At 46.2% G+C, this 25185-nt stretch overlaps 1 protein-coding gene across 3 annotated transcripts in view; it reads right to left on the minus strand.

The window, feature by feature from the left end:
* Positions 1-25185, minus strand: part of ZC3H18 (zinc finger CCCH-type containing 18) — a 56870-nt gene continuing 31685 nt past the window's right edge. For all 3 annotated transcript variants that reach the window (XM_039888680.1, XM_039888681.1, XM_039888679.1), the window contains 11 exons: positions 24037-24305; positions 9569-9760; positions 8560-8685; positions 7297-7401; positions 6045-6188; positions 5507-5566; positions 4154-4314; positions 3713-3912; positions 2949-3045; positions 1636-1732; positions 1-914 (listed from right to left, as the gene is read on the minus strand). In XM_039888680.1, the coding sequence (XP_039744614.1) occupies positions 707-914; positions 1636-1732; positions 2949-3045; positions 3713-3912; positions 4154-4314; positions 5507-5566; positions 6045-6188; positions 7297-7401; positions 8560-8685; positions 9569-9760; positions 24037-24305 (1659 nt within the window). In that variant the 3' untranslated portion in view covers positions 1-706. The remainder of the gene's footprint in view (positions 915-1635; positions 1733-2948; positions 3046-3712; positions 3913-4153; positions 4315-5506; positions 5567-6044; positions 6189-7296; positions 7402-8559; positions 8686-9568; positions 9761-24036; positions 24306-25185) is intronic.

Consider the following 25185-nt stretch of genomic DNA (forward strand, 5'->3'; position numbering starts at 1 on the left):
TGCTTATCAAAATATTTTATTTTAGGAGACCCCTCAAAAAAAGACCCTCCACATTAGACAGACGCCCAACAATATACCCTTGGCCTTTTTTGGTCTTTCCTTTTTTTTTTTTTTTTCCTTTTCAAATCAACTAAAACAATTTGATGCTTAAAATAAAAGACAGGAAATATTTCCTAGTCAGACTTTTGTCAAGAATATATATATTTTTTGATCCTGGGGACAGGTGGGGATGGGGAAGAGGCTGCTCAGAAGCATTCGGTGTTCCTGTCGACAGGAGAAGTGTGGTGAGGACACCACACACAGCAGGGCGAGAACTCGCCTGACTAGCAGAGGGAGGAAAAGAAGACGGGGAAGAAAAACGTATGGGCTGGCTGATCCGGGCGTCTGGGACTCATAATTTACATAAAACTGTGCCACGTCCTCGCTCGGTGCTGTCTGCCGCCTGCCTGCCTGTCTCGTGGGACCTCTGCTCTGGGGAGGGACTGGTCAGTGTGGTCGGGAGAAGGCTGAGGTTCAGCGTCATCTTCATTACGTGTGTGTGGCTTCTTTTCCAGCTGAGAAACTTTTTTTTTCTTTTTTAATTTTTAAAAAGACTCACAGCCAAAATAAGACATTAAATGCAAAATCCAAAATGGCTGCGCTTACCCTATTTATAAAAACACTTGAGTCTCTGCCTCCAGTGGGGGAGCCGAGCCTGCGGGGCCCACTACACTTTCCCGGGGATCTTGGCCCGCTTGCGAGCTATGGCATCCTCCACGGCTTTGAGCTGTTTCAGGAGCTCCTCCCGCCGAGATAGCGTGCTGGCCTTCCCTGATTTGGTGCCGGTGGAAGAGGCAGTGCCGGCGTCTGAGGCTTTGCCGGGCACACTTGTGACCTTGCTGGAGCTCTTGGACTGGGGTGACAACTGGCGCTTCCTGTGGGAGTGGAGAGGCCATTAGAGGGGTCTGTCTGAGTGCCTCTCCTCTGTGCCACCAGCTTCTCACCAGGCAGGGCACACGAGGTCTAGTCTGGGACCCAGACCCTGTAAGCTGTACCTGCCAGGCAGAAGGTGCCCTCTCCCCAGGGAACAAAGGCCTCACCATGGTGGATAAGCAAACAGGGCCCAGCCTAGCACTCCGCTAACCTGTCCCTTCTACTTCTAGTCTTTGTATGCAACTTCCCTCTGTGATGAGGAAAAACCCAACACTATTGGCTCAGGAGGACCCTTGAGGCTGTGGGGGCCCCCAGCATGTGTGGGGAGTTGTACAGCTCCTTGAGTCCTGTGCCCACCCTCTCCGTGTCCTCCCTCACCCAGCCCTCAACCCCGAGCTGCATGGTGCAGGTGCACAGGATCTTGGAGTTGACTTCCTGGAAAAAGGAAATTGCTGTCCTACTTTCTGTGCCTGACATGGAAGGTTAGAAAAGAACTATGACCATCCTGGCCCCTTTCTCCCACCTCAGGCTGTGAGCTGAGTGCCTTGGGCCATTCCTCATTCCAGGACCCACTGGTGGGACAGAGTGAGACGTGTGTGGGGCTACCCTCTTGCCTCGAGATCTAAGCCCAGTACACAGTCTCAAGCTGCATCTGGGTCTGCAGATCCTCTTCAAGGCAAAGGGGCCCATGTGGTGTGCCAGGGTCACAGGTAGGATACTCACCTGTCTGGCAGGGCCATGGGAGCCTTGGAATTCTGGCCTCTTTGCCGCTCCGACTTTGGGGAGCCCAGTCTCCCGCTTGACTTTCGGTCCCGAGAACCTGGGTGACAGGGACAAAGTAAGATCAGGGTCCCAGTTACATGTGGGGGTGGTAGTGCAAGGGGCTGGCCACCCTTACTGGATATCAGTGACCATGTTCCGGTCGCAACAGCTCGGCATAGCTTTCCCCTTTTTATAGGAAGAAGAAGGAGGGCAGAGCTGGTAAAGAAAGGGGAGAACTGATCTCATGAGAATGAGGCTCCAGGAAAACTCCAGAAGCTGAACTCCAATTTGGGTTCCAGGTTTCCTGAGCCAGTGTCTAAAACCGCTGAGTTTTCATCATCCAGAAAAAACCCTTTCTCCTTGCTTTGAAGAAACTTATACGGGTCTTCAAATGGGAACAAAAGTCACGGTAGTTTGAAAAATAAAAGCAAAACCAAGAAATCAGGAGTGTTGGCTGCACTGCTGTCAAGTGAGCACGTGGGGTGAGAGCAGATGTGTGGGTGGTCACCACCTGACAGAGACAGGTGGGCTCCAGAATGAGGGCCAACGTGACCATTGTGCCGTCTGTGTTTTGAAGGCAAGGCCAGCCCTGGGCTCACCAGCAGAGGCAAGTAGCACCCCACTCCCTCCCAAACCTTCATGCTCCTGATGGGCCCCAAGACCTGCACACCCAACTGCATGGAGGTTTGGCCGGCCTCCTGCCTTCTGTTTTAGGGAAGAAAGATGGCCTGGCACAATTCAGGTTTTGCTTTACTTGTTAAATCCAGCCAGGAAGATGCTCCGAGTCTAGGCCAGGGGTTCTTAAGGTGTGGTCCTTGGACCGCCAGGGGTCCACACAGTCAGACTGTTTTCATAGCACACCAAGACCCTGCCTGCCCTTTGTGCTCTCATGTTCTCACAGCCTAGGGTGAAGTTTTCCAGAGGCCGTGTGTTTTATGCTATCACAAGAGATGAGAACCTAGCCATTGTCTTTCAGCCAGATGTTAGAGATTTGTGACAAAAAAGAAACAACAACGATGTCATTCTACTAACTTTTGTTTTGGAAAATAGTTATTTTTTCATAAAAAATGTTGTTTGTGTGTTAAAATATAGTGACTTATTAGTTATTTTAAAATAAATGTTAAAAATTTTTCTTAGTTTTAACTTTTAATACTGTAAAAATTGATATATATAACCTAAAGGATAAGAAGTTCCCTGGGGTCCTCAATATTTTTAAAGAGCAGAAGGGGTCCTGGTCCCTCTGCCTGTCAGGCCCCTGCAGGGACAGAGCTTACCTCGGTCTGGGGACATGTTGGCCCGCTTGGCTGGAGGAGGGCTTTGCCTGTCCTTGTCAGAGGGCTCATACCGCTTCCTGCTCCCTTTATCAGCGGCCTGAAATAACGGAGAAAGCACAGTGAGGACACAGGGCCTAAGCTGCTGGCCACCAAGTGGAACATACTAGAAGGGAGCAGAGTGGAGACATCCTCATGCCCAGACCTGCTCTCTGCTCTTATGGGCCCCATCCTTTGGGCTCCCCCTTCACCCACATGGCCTCAAATGAAGCAGGGCCCATCGTTTGGGGCCTTGATTCTCTGTAGCGAAGGTGCAAGCAGAGATGCTGTGCTCCGGTGAGGGCCACAAGCCAGGGACAGGACTCCAGCAGACGTGGCCTCACCCTTCTAGTTCCATGGGGCCCTGGGGACATCAATCGCAGAGGCCAAGTCTGCTTTGCTCTCCATCCCACTGCTGCCCTGCGGGAACTGGAAAGCCCAGGCACAGGAAGGAGGGCCAAGAGGGCAGGTTCTCAGAGACAGGGAGAGCACTCTCCCCTGGATGCTCTGATATCCCAGGACGAGCTGTAGGAACCTGTCTACCCTGTGCCCACGTGTCCCTCTACTTCCCACAGAGCTGTCCACCAGGGCAGGAGGATGAGCAGGGGTAATATGTGGCCACCAAGTCTGAAAGGCCACATGCTAGCCCTCACTCATTCTGAGTCCCAGGATGACTCCAAGGTGCACGGTTCCTTGGAACTACCCACCAGAAGTGCTTCTGGCCTCACCTTATTCAGCAGTGTCAACTTGATCTCCTTGTGGGCCACAAACGCACTCTGCTGGGGCTGTCCAGGGGGCGCCTGCTGGGGGGTTGAGGATTGCTGGGCGGATTTACCGCCTGCGGAAAGTTTTGAGGATTTGGGCTGTTGGGTCGATGAATCTCTTTTCCGCTTATCCTCTTTAATGCCGTCTTCTTTTTTAGATTTTCCTGCCGATGAGAAATGTTTGGTCACGGTCACTGAGCCAGTATAATGGTTTCCCACATGCCACTTGGTGGAGGACTGTTATCAGCCAGCTGATACGTGCACAGGGATGCAACTGGGAGGCCAGTGCGTTCTTGTCTGACCAGCTGCACGCATTGCTGACCGAGGCACCTCACACCCTCTCTCCACAAAGGGCCTGCCCCTCCTCTGGTGCCACAACACCCAGGATACAAGGAGCCCCTGTACCTTTCTCCTTCTTGGTCTGGGCTGGGGTGGGGGACCTAGAGCTGGCTGAAGACACAGGGCTGGCCAGGTCTGCATACATGTCGTCCGAATCCACACTGTGCACTGAGCTGCTGCTCGACGTGGCGCTGGACACTGAGGAGACGCTGCTCACGCTCAGGGACCTAGACACACATGAGCCTGTTTGCACCTACATGGCCCTGACTGCAAGATGGGCTGGGGATGGAGAGCTTAGGTGGGGGTGGGGTGGGGGGCTTGGTGCAGGGTTCTATGTCCAGTTTCCCCAACTCCCATTTTTAAGGAATGTGTACCCACCAAACCTTAAATTTCAGAGGGGACACTTGGTAAAGGTGACAAACAGTGAAGGGACACTCACATCACTGAGTGGAGGCTCCCCATCCTGTTTGTTGGGCAGGGACATAGGACTAAGGGTCACCCCAGAGTAATTGATGACAGAATTGAGAGTCCCAGTGAATGATGCACACAAAGGGAGAGGGCTTCAACCTGCAGTGACATCAGACACCAGACTGGAGACCACCTTAACACACGGCATGTCTCAGGAAAGCATGGAAATGACGGCCGATCTCTTGGGTCCTTGGTTTTGTCACAGCTCACGCTGCGCAAGGACTCGACATGCATAAAGCTGCTATGCTGGTTTCTGCTACGTACTATATCTTACGCTCTGAGAAAACACCAACCACCGTTTCCTAAGGTGATCAGACGCTGGGAGGAGGGAAGGGGAAGGAGAGCACACCCAACTATTCTTTAAAGGTTAGGTCTTTAAACCTATTTAGAAATATTTAGGTAAACATATATAAACCACTTGCTGCCTAGAAATGAAAGAGAAAGTTTGATTCGAGGAATCTTAAAGACTGATTTAGTTCTGTCTTCTTCTGAAACAACTAAGTAGCAGAATTCTTTTCTATTTATTTTCTCAGATTTTAAAAAACTGACTGTCCCCAGCTGCCTCAGGAACAAGAGGCTGGGGCAGGACTCAGCCCTCGATACAAAAACAGGTATGAGGGCATATACACCAGCCTCACTCAGTCCTGCTGGGCTGGAAGTGCCCTGGTGTCCTCGAGCCAGTAAGGTGCTGTGGGAACAGAGGTGCTGTGTACAGGCCTCTCCTACATGCCTGGAGCCATTGGGCCAGGCTCCCTACTATGTGAGCATTAGTGCATTCTCTTCTCTTTGTCCAGTGGAGACAGCCAGCCGTGCCGCTTTAAAACAGCATTCAGGCTGCCTGAGGGAAAAGGGCACCACACCGGAGCTGACCCTTTTCCAGGGTTCATGGACGACTGGGAGGCAGGAGTCAAAGTTGATGAGGACTAGGGCCAGAGAGATGCTGACAATGACCTGGATCTGGAACTAGAGCCGCTGTAGCTGCTGCCGCTGCCGCTGCCACTGATGGTCCGCCTGCAACACAACCAAAAGTCCTGCCACTCACATCTCTGCAGAACTGACAAAGGGCAGACAGTCTTAAAACCTGGGCTAATCACCGACCTGAGACAAATGTTTAACCAGTAACTTGCCACAGATGTGAAAGTAGATAGGGCTCTATTTTCCTTCAAGTACATCTTTAAAAAACAACAACAACAACAAAAAAATCCTCCCTCCACTGTCCTCAAATCACTATCACTTCTTTCCATGGAAGATTCATGGGTACTAAAGAAGTGCCTCCTCTCCTCAGGTGGAGTAGTGCGATGGGCTCACACTATCCATTGCACTCATGGGGAAAATGAAGCTCAGTGAGGCAATATAACTAGCCAAAGCCTCACATGTCAGGGAGAGAATGGGTCCTTGGCCTTAACTGCTTTGCTCAGGAGTACCCCCTCCCCCAGTGCTGGCATCAAAGATGTGGAAATCCCAATGAGGGTCCCCCAGAGTGATTTACCTCCTGGGGGGGGTCCTGGCTTGCCGCTCTCTCCTCCTGGCTTCCCGAGGGTCTCCTGGCTTGGTGGGCTCCGGGGTAGGAGCAGTGGCCTTAGGGACCTGTGGTAGGGCTGGAGGTGGGGCTGGCTTCTTCACCACCTTCTCTCTGTGACATAGGATGGAAGGAGGTTAGATCTGGCGGAGGGACCTGCCAAAGACCTCAGGGCACATCAGGTATTGATCCCACCTTACACTGGGCTCTCAGAATGCTTCTGAAGCTACGGAGCACCAGCCCTGCTTCCCCTTCACAGGCAGAAGCGAGAGGTGCATCCCCAGCAGGAAGAGATTCATCTGAGAGCTCTTGAGAACAGCCAAGAGCTGGCACTGAAGCCCCTTGGACCCTCTGCCCCGAATGTGTGGGTGGCCCTGCAAGGGTACTGGGACACACTCACATGTGGAAACCACACGGCAGTAAAAAAAAAGTCCCGCCCCACCCCAAGCTTTTCTTTACTGTCAACATGGGAAAACACTCTAATTGTTTTAGCAGCACTGAGCATCATGATTCAGATGAAGCACAAAGCATGCACCTATCAGAAACCCTGTCAACAAAGTGCCATCAGCAGGAAGCAGTCTTGGGCAAAAGCTAGCTGCTCAGCATGGCACTGAGGGTAAATAAAAATCTGCCAAATCAAGATTTGCGCTGATGAAAATGCAGACCTGAAAGCATGCATCCTGCATGACTTCGTCTGTGTTAAGTCTGGGCAGCGGCACAGCCGCCGCAGGGGTGTAATGTTTGTATAGTGAGTTCTAGATGTTTTAACTTCTCCCATCAGTCACATCTATTGAAAAGGATCAATGTGACCAATTCCAGGAGTAGCAGAGGGTGAGACAGAACTGGGCAAGGTTGCTCTTTCTAAGTATCACAGGCAGCCCTGGGGCGGAGCTTGGCAGGAAACCCCGCCCACTTATTTGTCCAATAAGAGTGGAGCCAGTGGCCTGTGTTGTGCTTGCTCCAAATCTGAGGAGCATGACCATCCATCGCCACACTCCAAGCAGGGGTGCTGGAGCACAGACATGACACATGGCCCCTAGGTCACATGTTGGGAAGTGAGAGGCTAGGCCTGCACCCTTTGGCCTCCAGAGCCCAATCCCCCGCTGCTCTGCCAACCCCAGGGGTCCCATGTACTGTTCCCACAGGGCTTCTCCACAGACATGATATAAGAGGGAGGGAGGGAGAAGGCTGGAGGCTGCCAGCCTGGCCACTGGGCACTTACCCTGCTTTACCGAGAGGTGGAGCTGGCTCCCCCTTGGTTCTGACAGAAGGTCTGTGTGGGGAAGGCGTTGGGGACGGGGACGGGGATGAGGAAAAGGACCGGGACCTAGGGAGTAAACAGAGGTGTGAGGAGGGAGTGCTACGGTGCCCTGGTCCAAGCCTGGGGACACCACTCCAGATTCACAGAGAAGGCCATTATGAGCTTCTACTTATTTGCCTCATTTAAAATGGGTTTCAGACAGTTTTTGGATCTTGTAAAATATAGTGTCAGAGGAGAGAGGAGAGTGCTGAGGGGACAGCTGGTGTCAACTGCGCACGCACAGGAAAGGCTGTAGGTAACCCTCCTGACATTTTGATTTCTAAAAATTCCAAATTTCCCAACTTGGCCTCAGGCTTCTTCCCGCAGCTCACCAGTCTCGTTTCTTAAATGAAGCCACACATGAGGTTTCTCCCTTGTTGACCAGTGTCCTTTCTGTCTTCCACTTCACCTTCTACAGGCTGCATTCCATGGCTGCCCCAAGCCTGGCAGCCATTCTGTGCCCCCTAGATACTGCTTAAACTTCCTGCAAGAAGGTCATGAGGCCCCAGGGCCCACAGCTGACCCTCTAGACACCCTTAGAAAAAGGTTTTCTTCCCCTCCGCCAACCAAGGCTAATGTTCAACATTCATGGAAAACGGGCCCCACACATCATCTACTTTGTTTCACAGTCCACTTTAAATGTTAACTGGACCATCAGATTCAATAGCTTCAATGATCTAATGCTATTCTAATTCTCTCTACAATTGTCCCAAAGTAAGACTCACTGCCAGGAAGGGGCACCACTGTGAAAGAACAGATTCCCGCAAGACGAAGTGGTCCATTTATTCTCAAAACATCTGGGGGGATGCTTCCCAGAGAAGTGTGTGTGGTGTGTGTGTACTTGTGGTATGTGCGTGTAGGGTGTGTATGCGGGTGTATGTGTGTGTTGCCTTATTTCTGATTTTAGCACACTCCCAAGCAGGCCAATGTAGTCTGAACAATCTCTTGATGTGCACTGTGTGTTAAGACCTCACAGCGCCTGCAGTTAGTTAGTTGGCACCTTACTGTGTATTCTTCAGAATTTACCATGTGAAGGTACCTTGGTGAGACTGTTTTGAAAACAACAGTACCTGGAAGAACACTATCAGGACAGAGACCTACCATCAATACAGGCAACTCAGGAAGACTTGGGTCACACCCAGAAGTGCCCAAGCTTGCCACATCCGCTGGGCCCTGGGAATGTACCTGGACCGGCTGCCTGAGAATGAACTGTGTCTGGAAGACCGGCTGGAGTAGGAGCTGTAGGATGAGGACCGGGACCGGGACCGGGACGAACCAGAGCCAGAATAGGATGAGGACCGTGAAGACGACCTAGAGCATCCAAGGGGAGAGAGGAGAGGCCAGGTCTTCCTCTACCCCTGCCTCGCCCACCAGCTCTGGGCCTAGGGTGCAGACCTGGACAACAAGGCTACACTCACACCCAGATACACCCCCACACACTCACACAGACTCACCCACCCTTTGGACACCTTTATGAACATGCTGCAGTCCCATCCCCCTTATGGTGGGAATGGTGTTTAGAAACCAAGACCTGGGTGCTGGGTGTCTCACTGTCATGGTGACACAGCTCCTAGGCCCTTAGTGGACAGAGCCAGGATATGTGCATGTGTATTCCTCCATCTGTCTATCTGTGCACACAGTGAACCCTGAATCCACACTGGTACCTACCTGTAGTTCCCACCTAACACACTGGCTCCCCTGGGGTCGCCCTTTCTGATCTGTAATGCCTTTTTCTGGCAGGGACAGACCTAGCTCTCACCATCCACAACTTCCTCACTTGTCTGTTAAGAACTAGTGTACACACAAGTTTCAGAGTTGCTAACTCCGACTCACAGGAGAAACAGAAAAGTTCACTATGATGGGGCTTGAGCTGTTCTGCTGGTTTCTCCTTATGGTGTCTCTCCTGGGGTCACCCAGGCAAGTGTTCTCCCCTGCTGACTCACCCCGCCCTTTAGCTCACTGGCCAGGCCTGTGTTCCACTCTGGGTCACCCGTACCCTGGAGAATCTCCTCACATGAGACTGTAAGATTCTACGCAGCAGTCTCATCTGCTGCTCATGTGCCAGCATCACTCAGTCAGTCTCTGCTCAACTAACAAATGCTTGTTTGGTCCCGCTGATGTCTCCCCAGGCAACAACTGTGTGTCATCACTGTGGTGTTTATGAACAGTCACTCCCATGAGCCAGCCTTCTCACCTGGAGGAATTGGAGGCAGAGGCTGATGAGGCTGATGTTTTTCGACGCCTTCGTGCCCGGCTAGGGGAGACTGATACTCCGAGTTTCTTCTTGGGAGATTTGGACCGGCGCCAAGGGTCCTTCCACTCGTCTGCTCGCTTTACCTGTGGCCCAGTGGAGGTCGCCTCCTTCTTTGGTGGCTCAGCTTGCCGGCTAAAATCACAGAGGTGTTAGCAATTCTTGGGCCACCTTCCATTTGACAGTACTGCTGTTTGGTGAAAGAAAATGAAGAGTGAGATGATGACATATTGGCTTTTTTGAGGAATGCCTACAAAAATAAAGGGTCATCTCTAAGAAGTAGCAGATATTCCACTTACAAAACTTATCTTGAACAGGACAAGCGGAGCTTTTTCCATAAGTGGTTTCCACTCACATGTATCATCTTAAGGGGAACATCCATCTTTCTCCTTCACGGCACCTAACTATATTGGTGCTTCATTTTTTGGGTGTAATTACTTATTTAATTCTTATCTTCCCCACTACACTGCAAGCTCTGGGAAGGGCAGGCATAGAGGTGGCCTCATCTAACATGTTTTCTCTAGAGCTGGCACACTGTGGGTGCAAAATAAATACTTATGAAATTAAAGGGTAATGAAGTATTTTTTAATTTTCGAATGCATTAGAAATTTTGTGAATTATCAAATCCAAGTCTTAAACACTTCCTTTATTCTCTAAGGTTTTAAAAGACTAGTTTTATTCACCAAGAAACATCCTGATTAAAACTCCAGAGAGAGAGATGAGAGAGAGGCCCACAGAAAGTCACAGGTGCGCCTATATAATAACCATTAACTAAATGCAAGAGTCCAGACTGAGGACTTGTGGGTTAGCAAGAGAACCTGACAATTCCCCTCCAATCCTAGCCGGGCTGTGGAATTGCTGATGACAGATGGGCAGATGAGACCAAATGGAAAGAAATCAAGTCCTAAATGTGAAAGCCACACACTGCACTGGAGAACTCAAGAGGGGGGAGGGAGGCAGCGATCACGGAGTCCTGACTGTGAGAGCCCACCCAGCCCTGCCCAGGGTGGAGAGAAAGTGGGAGCGGGAGGCTCAGCACCAAGCCAGGGCCCTTTGCCTCGCAGAAATACCCACAAACCTAAATGTCTCCACTTAAACACACAAGATGACACGCAGAGAACCAGAACCACTAACGGTAGTTTAACATGAAGGTATCTGCTGGCCCTGTGATTTTTTTTTTTTGTTAATTAAAAAATTATATAAGTTCATTAAAAATTTTTGGAAAATACATAAAGTAAAAGCAAGAAAATAAACATCCTGTTATCTTGCTCTCCAGGGACGGCCAATGTTTAGCATCTCTGCATTCTCTTTCTGCCTCTCTTTTATCTTCCACGATGTACACTCACACGTCTGCTCACACTCACTCTAACCACAGCTGGGACCTGCTTGTGACTGCTTGGCAGACTGCGGGAGCAACTCTTCCCACATCGTCCATTTGTGAAGACTGGTCTTTCTTGACTATGTGACAATTCACTGTCAGGTGTCACATAATCTGAACATTTCTACAGTTAGCTGCTTCTTTTAAAAAATACAAATAACATTAAAATAACCCTTATTTACAAATCTTAGGGATATCTTGTTTTTTTTTTAAGGGCAAACGCCTAAGAAGTGGAACCACTGGTTCAAAGGAGATGAGCGTTTTATAGGTTCCTAGTATACTGTCAAATATTTTCCCCGAAAGTGAAGCCAATTTATACTCACCCAGCAGGGGGAGGTGTCCATTCTACCTCACTCTCAACACTGCTGGGTTCCTGTGTTACCAGTGAAATAACACAAGTACCACTAGACAAAAATAAACCCCAGATCCTGGCAGCTGCACACACAGAAACTATTTGTTCCCAGAGGCACCAATGGCTGGAGGGTTCTGTCCTCTGTGATTCCTGGCACCTGTGAGTTCTGATCATCTGCCTTGTTCTTGGCCAGTTTTCTAGTAAGCTCTTCATTTATGAAGGATTGTAAGGCTATTTGCTTTAAACTGTGTTTGATGATGGTATTTGTCACATAGAGCATAACACTTTGTCAAGTCAATTCCTTTTCCTTCTCTTGTGTAGTTTCTTTTAGGCTTACAGAGCCCTTCTCTATTCCAAGTCACATTTACTTGCATTTTTCTTCTAGTTGATCTAGAGTTTCTTTCTTATGACTATTCCTACAGCACTGGCTGATCAGCTTCTCTTTCCCAAATGGTTTGTGTGCGACGCCATCTTTGGTATATATAAATTCTTATTCTGAGGTGGGAGTGCTCATGGGCTGTGCTCTCCCATGTATCTATCTACTTTCATTCTAGAATCATATTCGCAGATAGACCCACGATATACAAATAGTCCCCAACTTACAATGATTTGACAGGATTTTTCAACTTCACGATGATGTGAAAACAATACACATTCAGTAGAAACCATACTTCGAATTTTGATCTTTTCCCAGACCAGCGATATTTGGTACAATACTCTCTCATGATGCTGGGGAGTGGCAGTGTCAACAACCGATCCTCTACAGTGTATTCATTGTGTTAGATGGTTTTGCCAACTGTAAACTAATATAAGTGTTCTTAGCATGTTTGAGGTAGGCTAAGCTAAACTATAATGTTTGGTAGGTTAGACGTGTTAAGTACATTTAGACTTATATTTTTGATTTATGATGAGTTTATCAGGACATAACCTATTGTTAAGTTGAGGAGCATCTGGATTTAAAATTCTTAATACTCTTAATTTTCAAAGATTTCCTGGCATGTCCTGCCTGTCCTTACCTACAGAAGGACTTTAGTGACAGTCAGACCCTGCTCCTCCAGCCCCACTGGGCTTTGGATTAGAATGTTATTAAACTTATTAACAGCATTTATTCATGTATTCTTTTATGGGTATCAGCAAAGGGTAACAGTTTTCCTCATAAGAAGTTCTGCCTTATTGGGGTAGAATTTTAGTTACTATGAATTCTCCACCACCAGTATCTCAGCATCTCGCCTTATATCTGGCTTTGCTGTGACCAGTATCTAGTTATGTGACACCATAACATAAAAACCATTGCCTGTTGATATCTTCAGAACTGTTTAATCAATCAATCCACCAACTAGCAAGTTCTATGCCTACTGTTTGCCAAGAGCCACACCAGGAGCAACACCCAACCTATAAAGCTGCCTTAAGGACACATTAAATTGAGGCATAAAATCCCTGTTACCTCGGCCCAAACCCTGAGTGCTATTGCCACATAAGCTCAAAAGCATGATCTCCTGGAAAGGTAATCCAGGATGGAAGCAAAACCTGTCTGATGATTCCAGCCTGTCACAGGCCATCGGGGAGCTGCTTTCACCTTTATACTTCCTGTTATTCTCATTCTAAAAATGCAACAGGAAAGGAAGCACCTTGGTCACCAGGTTTTTCATTAGTCATCAAAGTGGCCCAGCTCTGTCAACCAGCAGCCCTTCTAAGATAGGGAGAGAAGAAAAGATGGAAATCAAGGGAGTGATTCATGACACAGCCATGACAGTACTGAAAGTTCTTGCTGTAGTGACTGAGAAGGAGAAAAGAATGCTGTACCCCGTCCCCATCACAGTATGGAAAAGAAAACTACTTGAGGCCATAGAGAGGTGACCAATGCAGGCCTCCATAATCTTTTATTTGGAGTCAATGTTTTCTCACCAAAAAGAACCTTTCACTTACCCTGGAGATAAGACTATAGGTTTCAAAATGAGCTGGCTCCTGTAACAGTGACAGAATGAAGCCTGGAGGTGTCCCTAAAGTCTCTCACTCTCTGTGCTGGTGCCATGGATGGGCCCGAACACTCCCATCAACCCCAGAGCCAGTCATACACAGACAGAGCCAACAGCTGGTATCACCTTTCCTCGGAAGGGCCAGTACCAGGCCTGGCAGTGACCCCAGTTTAAAAAGTGAAAATATTTTAAAAATATATAGGTGGTACCTAGATATAGAAAATCATGTAGTTGGCATAAGAATGAGGTAAGTTTAGGGATCATTCATGTTAATGAGCCACTCTGTGGACCACCAAAGTCAAATATCAATGAGCTAAACCCCAATTTGTTTCTCTCCCCAGACTTAGGGGACCCAAACCAGAAAGAAATGATGTCAGACTTGGAAGGAAAACTTAAATCATTCATTTTAATGGCAAATGTTTTGGGAAGAATGATGGCATTAACAATCAATAAAAAAATTCATTAAAAATTCCATTTGGGAAAAATGTTCATATGATACCGGGGAAGGGCAGGGAGAAAAGGCAAAACAGGTATGCTCTCAAACTCTCAAACACATGCAGTGGGAATGTGGCCAAGCTAGAACAGCAGCAGTCATTTCTAAGGCCATCTTTTCCTCTTTAATTTTTATTTTTTAGAAAGTTTTCCAAATTTTCCTAAATTGTTGTAGTTTAAATTTATTACAGAAAACACCTCGAATGTTATTTTTTCCCCCCATTTCTGCAAAGACAATGTTTTAACACTATTGATGAGTACACGCTCTCAGAAATTTTACTAACTGGTTTTAGGCACATGTTCTCATCTCTTATAGGAACCTCAAAGGGGAAGGAAAGTGCCCCTGCGCACTGACCTAAGGAACTGAAATGTAAAGTGGCTTGGAAAGAGTATATGGCCCACACTGTCAGTCTTCAACGGTCTTTAAGTGCAACACCATCGAGGATAGCAGAAGTCTTCCTGCACCCAGTGGCAAATTAAACATGACCTAGTTAGTTAGGGAACAATAACTAGAGGACAGGGCTTAGGCTGATGTGCCCTGGAAATCCTGGTGAGGGTGGCACTTGACAATGGGGCCCATAATTAGGGTCCTCAGGTGGCCAGACAGGTTTGCTCAGGCTTTGGGGCTGGGGTCATGTCGATGGCAGAGAAGTAGAGCTGTACTTCTGCTTTCTGAAGGAGCATAAGATATCTCAGGCTGAAGCCCTTCTCTCACTGAATGACAATACCCCAGGGGAGAGCCTGGAAAACTAGGGAGACAAACTTGAAAAACTAGAGAGATAGACAAACTATATCCAGACAGAAAACAGCAGGCTTGCCACCATTTCCACACATGCCACCCACTAAACCCTGAGTGCAGGTCAGCCACTTAACAATTTGAAGACATGGACAGGAAGAAAACCCAGCTGAATGGAGACAGCTGGTAAGAGATGATCTCAGTCAGGAATACTGACATCAAGAGCTGGCAGAAGTTTGGAATTTGCATAAATACTTCTAAACAGAGAGGAGTAAAAACCCTCCAGTAATCTCTGAGAGAGGAAGTGGCCTTCCCCAGGCATAGCTAGGACACAATCTTATCTCAACCTGATCCTTTGTTCAAGGCCACTGGAGAGAGACTCCAAGGAGCAGAGGTCAGCTGTTTTGTGACTGTCAAATAAATATCACAACAAAGGGGCTGTGAGTCAACTCAGGACATGCTCACATATTACATCAGCACCAGAGGTGTTAATGCCGATGATGCAAGTCGGCCATAGCGAGCGTGTCTGGAAATTCCGACCTGGGTAGCTGCCAGGTTTGGGGTCAAAGGTAAAATTAAGATAAAAGGGATGAAAGTTCTCTTCCAAAATCAAAAGAGTTAAACATCTAATAAAGATACATGTAAAGAGAATTTGAAGCACATGGATTTCCCTCCCAAATCAACTCACACTCATGTCCGGAGAAGCTCAGAACGTCTTTCATAGCAACTCCTCTCTGCTATTTCACCTGGACATCTTTGTGGAGCATCACACTCTGCTCACCTCCCATAACACTGAGCCAAACTGCCTATGTGGGTCTTGAGTGTGCTTGGGGCTGCCATGCCCCTTTCCTAGACTGTGCTGGTGGCCCTCCTGTCCAGCCCCCAAGTGCACACTGTCTCCAAATCCTTTCCTGCTCCACGCCACACAAGGCAGGAGGCTCCTGTTCTCAGCATGCCTAGGTGGATGCCTGCCAGCAGAAGAAACTCCAAGCCCCAATCAATCCCTCCCTCCAGAATACCCATGTAGAGTGAAGTCCCTTGCATTCCCTGCCCAGGAGTATTATTACTTTTTATGATTCGTCCAGCTGGCTGTAACCCCTCCTCCAACCTCCACCATGCAGTGTGGCCCTCTCTTAGGGACCTACACACAAATAAGAATGTGATATAACTTGTATTTCCTATTCACATTTCTCAACTCTGCGTCCCTCACAGGACTGAACAAGAAGGCTTGCAGCACACGCCAATGCATGCTGAATCAATAAGGCGCAGAGCAAATCCCAGCACCCTGTCAATTCCAGGGCCCAGAGTATGAGCCCTGACTGGTGGCCCTGATGGAGCAGGACTTTCCAAGGGTCCAGGGACTTACACTAAGTGCTGCCATGCAGGTGAAAGTCCTTCCAAGGGAGGCTTGAAAAAGTGGGGGCAGGAAAGATGGGCTTTCACTGGTGAGGGGGGCACCCAGGGATGACAGACCTATAACTTTAATCCTCAGATTCTGAGAACACATTTGAACTTGAAAACAAGCAGCTAAACCTGAGAGAAATGTAACTTAACAAAGGCGACACATTCCCATTCACAGTTTAATTTCTGGGGGAACAGAAAGAAAAATAATCTGTACTGTTTCAAGTGGTGGACAGGTGTCATTGTCTTCCTGTTTCCATGGTGAGGGCTTGTCATTCAAATATATTTCCTGAATTTCCAAGACTATGAACATTGCCTTAAGTTCTTTATGTCACTTCTCCACTTCCCACCCTTGACCTCAACCGTGAATATACAGCTATGACTGCAAACAGAGTAAGGCTCGAAAGGGCTCAATAATGCTTCTTTCTAATTCTGATCATATTTGTATTCATCTGTACTCATCGAATTCCTACCCGTAACAGATGTCTCTATTTAGCCCTGAACACACAGAAACCACTATTTATCTACCTTTCCATCTTTATGAAATAGTTGGGCAACTTCTGGAAAATTCAGTGAGTAAGGAGTCAAGAAGTTAAACAGGATACACTTTTTCTTAAATATGCCCTGGGCACAATGACTTTCCAAGAACTAAGCAATTAAGCCCTGCCCAGGACAGATCAGAATGAGATTAGAAAGGTAAAATAGGTTTATTAAACTCTCAGAGGAGTGTCTTTTGCGCTAACAGAGATATCAGTGACTATTTTAAAGCTAAACGTAAGAGCTGGGGATCCAACTCTGTAGTCTGACCACGTGGCTCATCAGGGGGCAGTAAAGGAAAAGACAGAGTCGGGAGTGAAGTGGAGGCCAGGTGACTTGTCCATCACAGGGCCTCAGGATGGCACCATTCCACTTCTCAGGTTACGTGCATCCTGTGCAGCTCCTGACGGCAGTCCAGGTGTAGTCATCTGACACATTCAGGATCAAAGGTGTGTGACACCACCATGGAGGTCTAAGTACAATCAAACCCAACTCTTAATGTTCAAAATCAGGAAATCAACAAATTCCACCATTTAAGATGTGCATATCAATGAGACAGAACTGAAAGGTGGTGATGAACCCCTAGTTGTTGGAGGCAACGAAGAAAGGAAACTGAGGTGAGCAGCACTACGCTGGGCAAGGCTGGAGGAGAGGCCGATGCACCAAAGAAAACGGAGGGAAAAAGTCACTAAAAGCCGAGGGAAACCTAACATATATATTTTACAAAAAAGATAGCAGAGTCCCACGGACCAGTCAGAGCAGACCAGAGTGACCGTCACCCTTCTCTCTAGTGTGGCAGAAGGCCATGCAGCCTTAGTTACAGCCATAATGGCGAGTCAGAGCTGGACGGAGACATACCGGGCAATGATCCCACTTGGAGCATACTTAGTAACAGGCCACGCATGCAGCACCGGCAGCCCCAGATGACGAGAACCCCATCTGGGAAACAACCAGGATTCAGTGAGTGTGAAAAAAGGGGCAAGAACAGGTGTTCCCTTATGAAGATTAAGCAAATCTCCTAGGAAATGAGGAGCCTGCCATTTCAAGGCACAGCTGAATGTTTAGTCAACAGCTTTAAAGATAACAGGCAGTCTGAGCAATTCCTCCAGGAAGGTCCCAGCTACTATTTATGTTTGGAATGAAATTAATTCACCTAAGCCAAAGAAGTTCCCCACCTCACTACACCTAGAAAGCATACCCACTGGCTTGTTTATAAAGAGCAGGTTTCACAAAAGGGATTTCCCCTAACCTACATAAATGCATTATTCTACAGAATTGGTTAAAAGGTTCTGCTGTCTAAAAATAGCTCCAGTATAGAAGTGGATACAAGTTTTCAAAAGGCATATTACAAAAGGAAAATGTGGGTGAAAAGTGACACAATTGCTAAATACAGTGACGCTGCATCTAGCCTAGGAGAACTAGAGAAAAGCTGAGCAATCTCTGAGGCAGAGATTTGAGGAAAGTTCACCAATTGTTTAGAGGGGTACATACAGCTCAGGCAAGTGAGAGAGAACCACAGGAAAGAGTGCTGACAAGGTGAGGGAAGAAGGGAGCCCCTGGTGTCCTGCTGGCCTGCTACGCCGTGCTTCTTTCTTCTGGTAATGGGGTGTCTGGGCTTAAAGCCCTTGCTGGTTGCAGATGAAACAGAATAACCACCGTAGTTTACTAAAGTTTATCACTGTCCACTCCAACTTATGTCCACTGGACCCTGCAAGTACTAGTCCCAGTAGAGATTCTGCTCTCCAGTGGCTGGAGACAGAAGCTTCCCAAGTGGCTCTTTTTGGATGCAGTTATGTCATCCTCCTATTTTAGGTGAAAAAGTTCTTTTCATCCAGCTACTGATGAAAAAATTCCAAACCTGTTGAAAGCTAAATAAATAAGCTCTTCTGTAAGAGAGAGATCATATAAAGGTATTATTGTAGGGAAATTCAGTCACCCCTGAAGTGGTCACGCCATCTCCGGCTGATCAAAGAAACTAGGAGGCCGTGCTGGAAATTCTGCTCTGGTGAAATCCTAGCCCTCAGACTGGTAGTGGGGCTGGCAGGGCTCCAGCCAGGAGATCAAAGATGGGGTTCAAGACTCCTTAGCACTAGTGAGACAGGCTAAATCCAGACCAAGTGACAGGAGTGCCCTACCTCTGCCGATGGCAGTAGATGTTGGGGGGTAGAAGCCCACAGGATAATAAATGAGAGTTTGGGGAGGAAAAGAAGGGAACAAACAAGGTCAGACACTGGGGTGGGATGGAGAGAGAACAGATCCACCCAGTTTGGTGAGAAAAGCTGCATCTGATTTTAGGAAGAACTCACTTAGTTAAGCTTCCTGATCTCCGATCTACTAATTCAGCTGAGCGCTCAGTGATCCTTTCTACTCTTGAGAGTCTATGGTTCTACACATGTAGTATTTGGAAGCTGTTCACAGCAATCTGCTGCTTGGGGATCAAGCCAATAAATGCCACAGCTTTTAAAACACTCTTTTTGTATTTGTAGGTACTTTCCTCTGGAGAGATCAGGCAACAATGAAGATACAAGCGAGCAGTGGATGGTCATCTGTCCCATGAGTTAGTAACAAGCCAAGAAACACAGCTGACCTATGTGGCTATCCTCCAGCAAGTACTCTAAACAGTACCCTTGTGGGCATAGCCACTCCTGGGTCCCTCGGCTAGAAACACAGACACCTGATTTGAAAGAGCTGCCTGGCTTCTTGGAAACAAGCAATGTTAGTATGGGCTGGGGAAGGGGTCTGTAGCCTGAGTAAATATGAGTAAATATGCTTGTGAAAACCACAAAACTACAAAACTAGACTTGCTCATGTGATTGGGGAATCCACAGAGTTACATGGGCAGTGATATCCTAGCCATTGCTTACGTCTCTGCTTAAGACCAGGGATCTGGACATGCACAAAAACAGAGCCATTTTATGGATCTGGAAAGCAAACTGAGTTAGTTCTGTTTGCACAACTCAGTATGCAATTTCACCAATTCTACAGCACTCACTTGTGTCACATGGTAAAAATGCAGGCTGCTACCAAACCCAAAATTCATTTATGGCTCCATCAAATGTTCATGAACGCTAGCTCTGTGCCAGCCTTACGACTACAGGGCCTTCCAGGGGATTACATTCTGGATGGTCAACAGAGGATAATGGATAAGTGAAAGAGGGACAATAACGCAGGGTAGGAAGACAGGAGTGAGTGGGGAGACCTCTTTGAGTAGTGGGATCTGATCAAAGCCCTGGAGACACTGGGGAAGAGGGAATGGCAGAGCAAAGGATGAGGCTACAATGATCAACAGCAAAGAGGTGTGAGTGGCCAGCAGGTGTGAGCAGAGGAGTGCTGGGCCTCATCTCCCAGTGGGGAAGGCAGCCCCAGTGGAAACGCCATGCATCTCAGGGGAAAGGGCTTCTAGGGGACTTCAAAAGGACCAATACCAAAGAGATCAAAATCAAAATTCAAATAAACATATAAATTTCAAGATAACTGAAAAAGTGATTACTGTAACAAAAAGATTCATTAAAGCAGTCTTTTAAAGAACAAACCCAGTGCATCTAAAATATGTGATTTACTCTAAATGTTCTTTAAGAACATTACTTTGCCCAGTGTTAGAAAAGCATGAAAGAATACAGTAAATTTAAGGGAGGCCAACTTACTGCAATTTAGATGACGAAAACAGTTAAAACTGACACTTATCACAAACTAAGCATCCTGCTGCAGGCATACATTTAATATGAAAGACTACAGTCCTGATGTTTACATTCAGAACTACAACTGTACACAGGAGCTTGTCTCATCAAAAGGTCAAGATAAAGGGATGAGAGAGCCTGGTTTCATCTACCAAAAAAAAAAAAAGGGTAAAGGGGGTCAAATATATGGTGACAGAAGGCGATTTAACTTTGGGCGATGAACACATAATGCAGTATACAGATGATGTATTACTGAATGGTATACTTTACACCTATGTGATTTTATTAACCAACGTCACACCCCAATAAATTTAATTTAAAAAAAAACGTTAGAACTAATGAATTCAGTACAGTTGCAGGATATAAAAATCAGCATACGAAAACCAGCTGCATCTCTCTGCACATTAACAAACTATCTGAAAATAAAACAAAGAAAAAAACCTCATTTACAATTGCGTCAAAAATAACAAAATGCTTTGGAATAAATTTAACCAAGGGGATGAAAGATCTGCACGTTAAAAATTATCAGACATTGATGAAAGACACAAATAAATGAAAAAATATTCTGTGCTCATAGACTTGAAGAGTCAATACTGTTAAAATGTCCATACTACCCAAAGCAATCTACAAATTCAATGCAATCCCTATCAAAATTTCAATGGCATTTTTCATAGCAATAGGAAAAAACATTCCTAAAATATGTTTGGAACCACAAAAGAACCCAAACAGTCAAGCAATCCCGAGAAAGCAGAACAAGCCTGGAGGGATCATACTTCTCAATTTTAAACTACATTATAGAACTATAGTAATTAAAGCAGTACTGGCTTAAAAACAGATACATAGATCAATGGAAAAGAATTGAGAGCCCAGAAATAAATTCTTGACGATAGGGTCAACTAATATTTTACAAGGGAGCCATGACTACTCAATAAGTAAAGGACAGCCTCATCAATAAGTGATGCTGGTAAAACTGGATATTCATATGCAAAAGAATGAAACTGGACCCCTATCTTAAACCATTCACAAAAATTAAATCAAAATGGATTAAAGACTTAAATGTAAGACATGAAATCATAAAACTCCCAGAAGAAAATAGGGAAAAAGCTCTTTGACATGGGCCTTGGTGATTTCTTGGATATGGCATGAAAAGCAAAAGTAAACAAGTGAGACTACCTTTAAACTAAAAAGCTTCTGCACAGCAAAAGAAACAAAAAGACAACTTATAGAATAGGAGAAAATATTTGCAAATCCTATACCTGATAAAGGGTTAATATAAAAATGTAATGAACTCCTACAACTCAATAGCAAAACAAAATCTCATTAAAAAATGGGCAGAGGATCTGACTCAACATTTTCTCAAAGATGACATACAAATGATCAACAGACATATGAAAAGATGCTCAACATCACTGATCACCAGGTAAATGCAAATCGAAATCACAATGAGATATTTCCTCACACCTGTTAGGATGGCTATTATAGAAATAACAAGGATTGGCAAGGATATGGACTGCTAGTGGGAATGTAAACCGGTGCAGCCACTATGAAAAACAGTAGGAGATTCCTCAAGAAATTAAAACTAAAACTACCATATGATCCAACAATCCAATCACATCTCTGGGTATATAGCCAAATCACTCTTGAAGAGATATCTGTACTCCCATGCTCACTGCAGCATTATGCACAATATTGAAGACATGGAAATAACCTATGTGTCCATTGATAAATAAATGAAGAAAATGTGGTATGTATATTCAATGGAATATTATTCAGCCATGAAAAAAGATATCCTGCCATTTGCAACAACACGGATGGAACCTGAGGGCATTATACTAAGTGAAGTAAGTCGAAGACTCTGTTTTTGCTGTATGTTCTCACTCATATGTGGAATCCAAAAAAGCCAAACTCATAGAAACAGAGTAGAATGGTGGTTGCCGTGTGCTAGGGAGTGGGGGAAATAGGGAGATGTTGGTCAAACGGTATAAATTTCTAGTTACAAGGTAAGTTCTGGGATCTAATGTACAGCATGCTGACGAATTAACAATACTGTATCGTACAGTTGAAAGTTGCTAAGAGAGTATATCAATCTTATCACCACATGCAAAAAAACATAATTATGTGAGGTGACATTGGTGTTAACTAACCTTACTGTAGTAATCGATTCACAATATAAATGTATCAAAATCACATCATATATCTTAAACTTACACAATGTTATACGTCATCTGTATCTTTTCTTTAGAAAGCTGGAATAAAAATAAGAGGGCTTCCTTTAAAAAAAAAAAGGAAATGGACATGATCAAGAAAGTAAAACAACAACCCACAGAATGGGAGAATGTATCTGCAAACTAGATATCCGATAAAGAGCTTATACCTATATAAAGAACTTTTACTACTCAATAATAAAGACTAACAAATTTATAAATGGGCAAAAGATCCGAACATTTTCCAAAGAAGATATACATATGGCCAGTGAGCACATGAAATGATGCTCAACATCCTTAGTTATCAGAGAAAAACAAATCAAACTACAATGAGATACCATTTCATACCCAATAGGATGACTACAATCAAAAAGATGGCTAACAACTGCTGGCAAGGAAGAGGAAGAAACTGGAACCCTCACATGTTTCTGATGAGAATGTAAAATGCTGCAGCTACTTTGGGAAAGTCCAGCAATTCCTCAAAAGGTTAAACGTAGTTACCACATGACCCAGAAGTTCTACTCCTAGGCATTTACCCAAGAAGAACGAAAGCTATGTTCACACATATACTTATACATGAATGCTCACATTCATGACAGCCAAACTGCAGGAACAACCCAAATGCCCATCAATGGGTGGTTAAACAAAATGTACATCCATATGATGGAAAATTATTCGACCACAAAAAGGAATGACATGGCTACATGCCACACGCAGTGTGGATGAACACTGGAAAACATGCTAAGTGAAAGGTGTCAATCACAAAAGACCATATATAATAAATCCATATATGTGAAATGTCCACAATAAGCAAATCCATAGAGATTGAAAATGGATTAGTGGTTGCCAGCTTGGGGGGCGTGTTTAGGGAAAATGAGGTGTGACTGCTAACGGGAAAGAGGTTTCTTTTAGGGGAACAAAGATGTTTTAAAATTGTGATGGCACCACAATTTTAAGCTGTGCTATATATTATAAACCACTGCATTTGTACATTTTAAATGGGTATATTGCATGGTCTGTGAATGATATCTCAATAAAGCTATAAAAAAATACACAAAATTTCATCAAGTTCTATGATTTTCTAGTGAGGAGCAGCTGTCCTGCTCCAATATTCAAATATGTTTAAAAAGAAAAAAAAAAAGGCTGTGCGAAGCCCCAGAGCCCGCCCAGCCTCTTGGGCCTTTGCTATGGGGCCATGTGTTCACTGCCCACCCCAGCAGTCTAACTGGCAACTCTCATAGAGCAGCATGGAACCTGCCACACAGAGAACAAGCTAAGTGGAGAGGCCAGCTGTTCCTGCATTCTAGCTGCTAGAGCGCCATACTGTGGCCAGCAACATGCATATCCTGAACCTTCCAATTTCTTCTTCCAAGTCCCAGAAGAACTAGGAATTCAGAACTTTCCTGATTTAGGAAAGTAATAGGGTACACACAGCACATGTTTTGTAACACATGTTACATGATGGGGCAGCACCTACTAATCAAAACACATCAACATTTCTTTAGCGACTGATTTTGGGACGGTGGGTTTGGGGCTGTGGGAAGCAGGCAGATCTGCTGATCAACAGGGCCCAGACAGTGGAGCTGCGGGCCCCAAGCCCTCCTCCTCTCAGGGCCCCACACCCCGGCCTTCCAGACCCCAAGCAGTGGGCAGCCTACCTTGGTGGCTGCGGGGAGCGGGGCTTTGGCTTCTCCTTCTCCTTCTCCCGCTCTTTCTCCCTGTCTCGGTCTCTGTGCTGTCTGTCCTTCTCGTCCCGCTTGGCTCGCTCTCGCTCCCACTCCTCTTTCCTCCGCTGCCGCTCCTTGTCTCGCTCACGCTCCCGCTCACGCTCGCGTTCCCGCTGCCGGCGCTCCCGCTCTCGGTCTCGCTCCCGCTCCCGCTCACGCTCGCGCTGTCTGTTCTCTCGCTCTCGTTCCCTTTCCCTTTCCTTTGTTGAAAAGCCAAACACACATATACCAGCTGTGATTTAAACACTTAAAACAGAAAGTACAGAGAAAATGCAAAGAGCAAGCGAATGAAAATTAGAACAATCTCTGGTGTTAATTTTGTTCGAAAGTTTCTCTTTAAAACACAATGTTAAAAAATAGATTAGATGCCAAATTAGAGTGGAATAAGACCTAAGAGTGAACCCTTCTAACTACTAATTTTAGGCTAATCAGCAGCCCAGGCTGGTGCAAGTTCTGGCACGTGAGCCGGTGGGCCTCCCTGGCCTCAGCAACTCATGCTTAAGGTGGAGACAACCCAGGCACCTAAAGCACTCTGCTTAGTGGTGTCTAGGACAGAGTGGACACCCCAAAATGGGGGCTCTTGTTTTTCTAACCATAATCCTTGAATACTTTTTTGAACTACTGTTCTGTTTCATTCATTCATCTGCTGTAATAGTCAAAATTAAAAGTGAATAAAGCCCAAGTCACAGTACACTGACGGGCTCTGGCTTTAGGAGGCCTATAGGGAAATAAAGTACACTCCTGACCTTCATGCTGCCCTGCCCCTTAGACACAGTAGGGATACGTGGTGGAAAGGGACTCCAGCAAGTCTCTGCTACCTCTAAGGCTGCTGGGTCTGACATGAGGCATCTGCACTCCTGCAGCCCAACCTCAGTGAGGAATCTGCTCTACTGGAGAGAGGGGCACGGATGGTCAACCAGGGTCCCCATCTCTTTACAAGCTTACCAATGGGCACCCAGGGCTTCCTTTGGTCCTAAAAACACATGACTGTCACATAAGTCATAGCACAAAAACTACTAAACTGCCTCTAACTGATCTCTTCCCAGTGGCAGCTTTTTTCATATCACCCTAACAAGCATA

Source organism: Pteropus medius, unplaced genomic scaffold (assembly GCF_902729225.1).
Source record: "Pteropus medius unplaced genomic scaffold, Ma_sr-lr_union100, whole genome shotgun sequence".
In the NCBI taxonomy this organism is placed as follows: Eukaryota; Metazoa; Chordata; class Mammalia; order Chiroptera; family Pteropodidae; genus Pteropus; species Pteropus medius.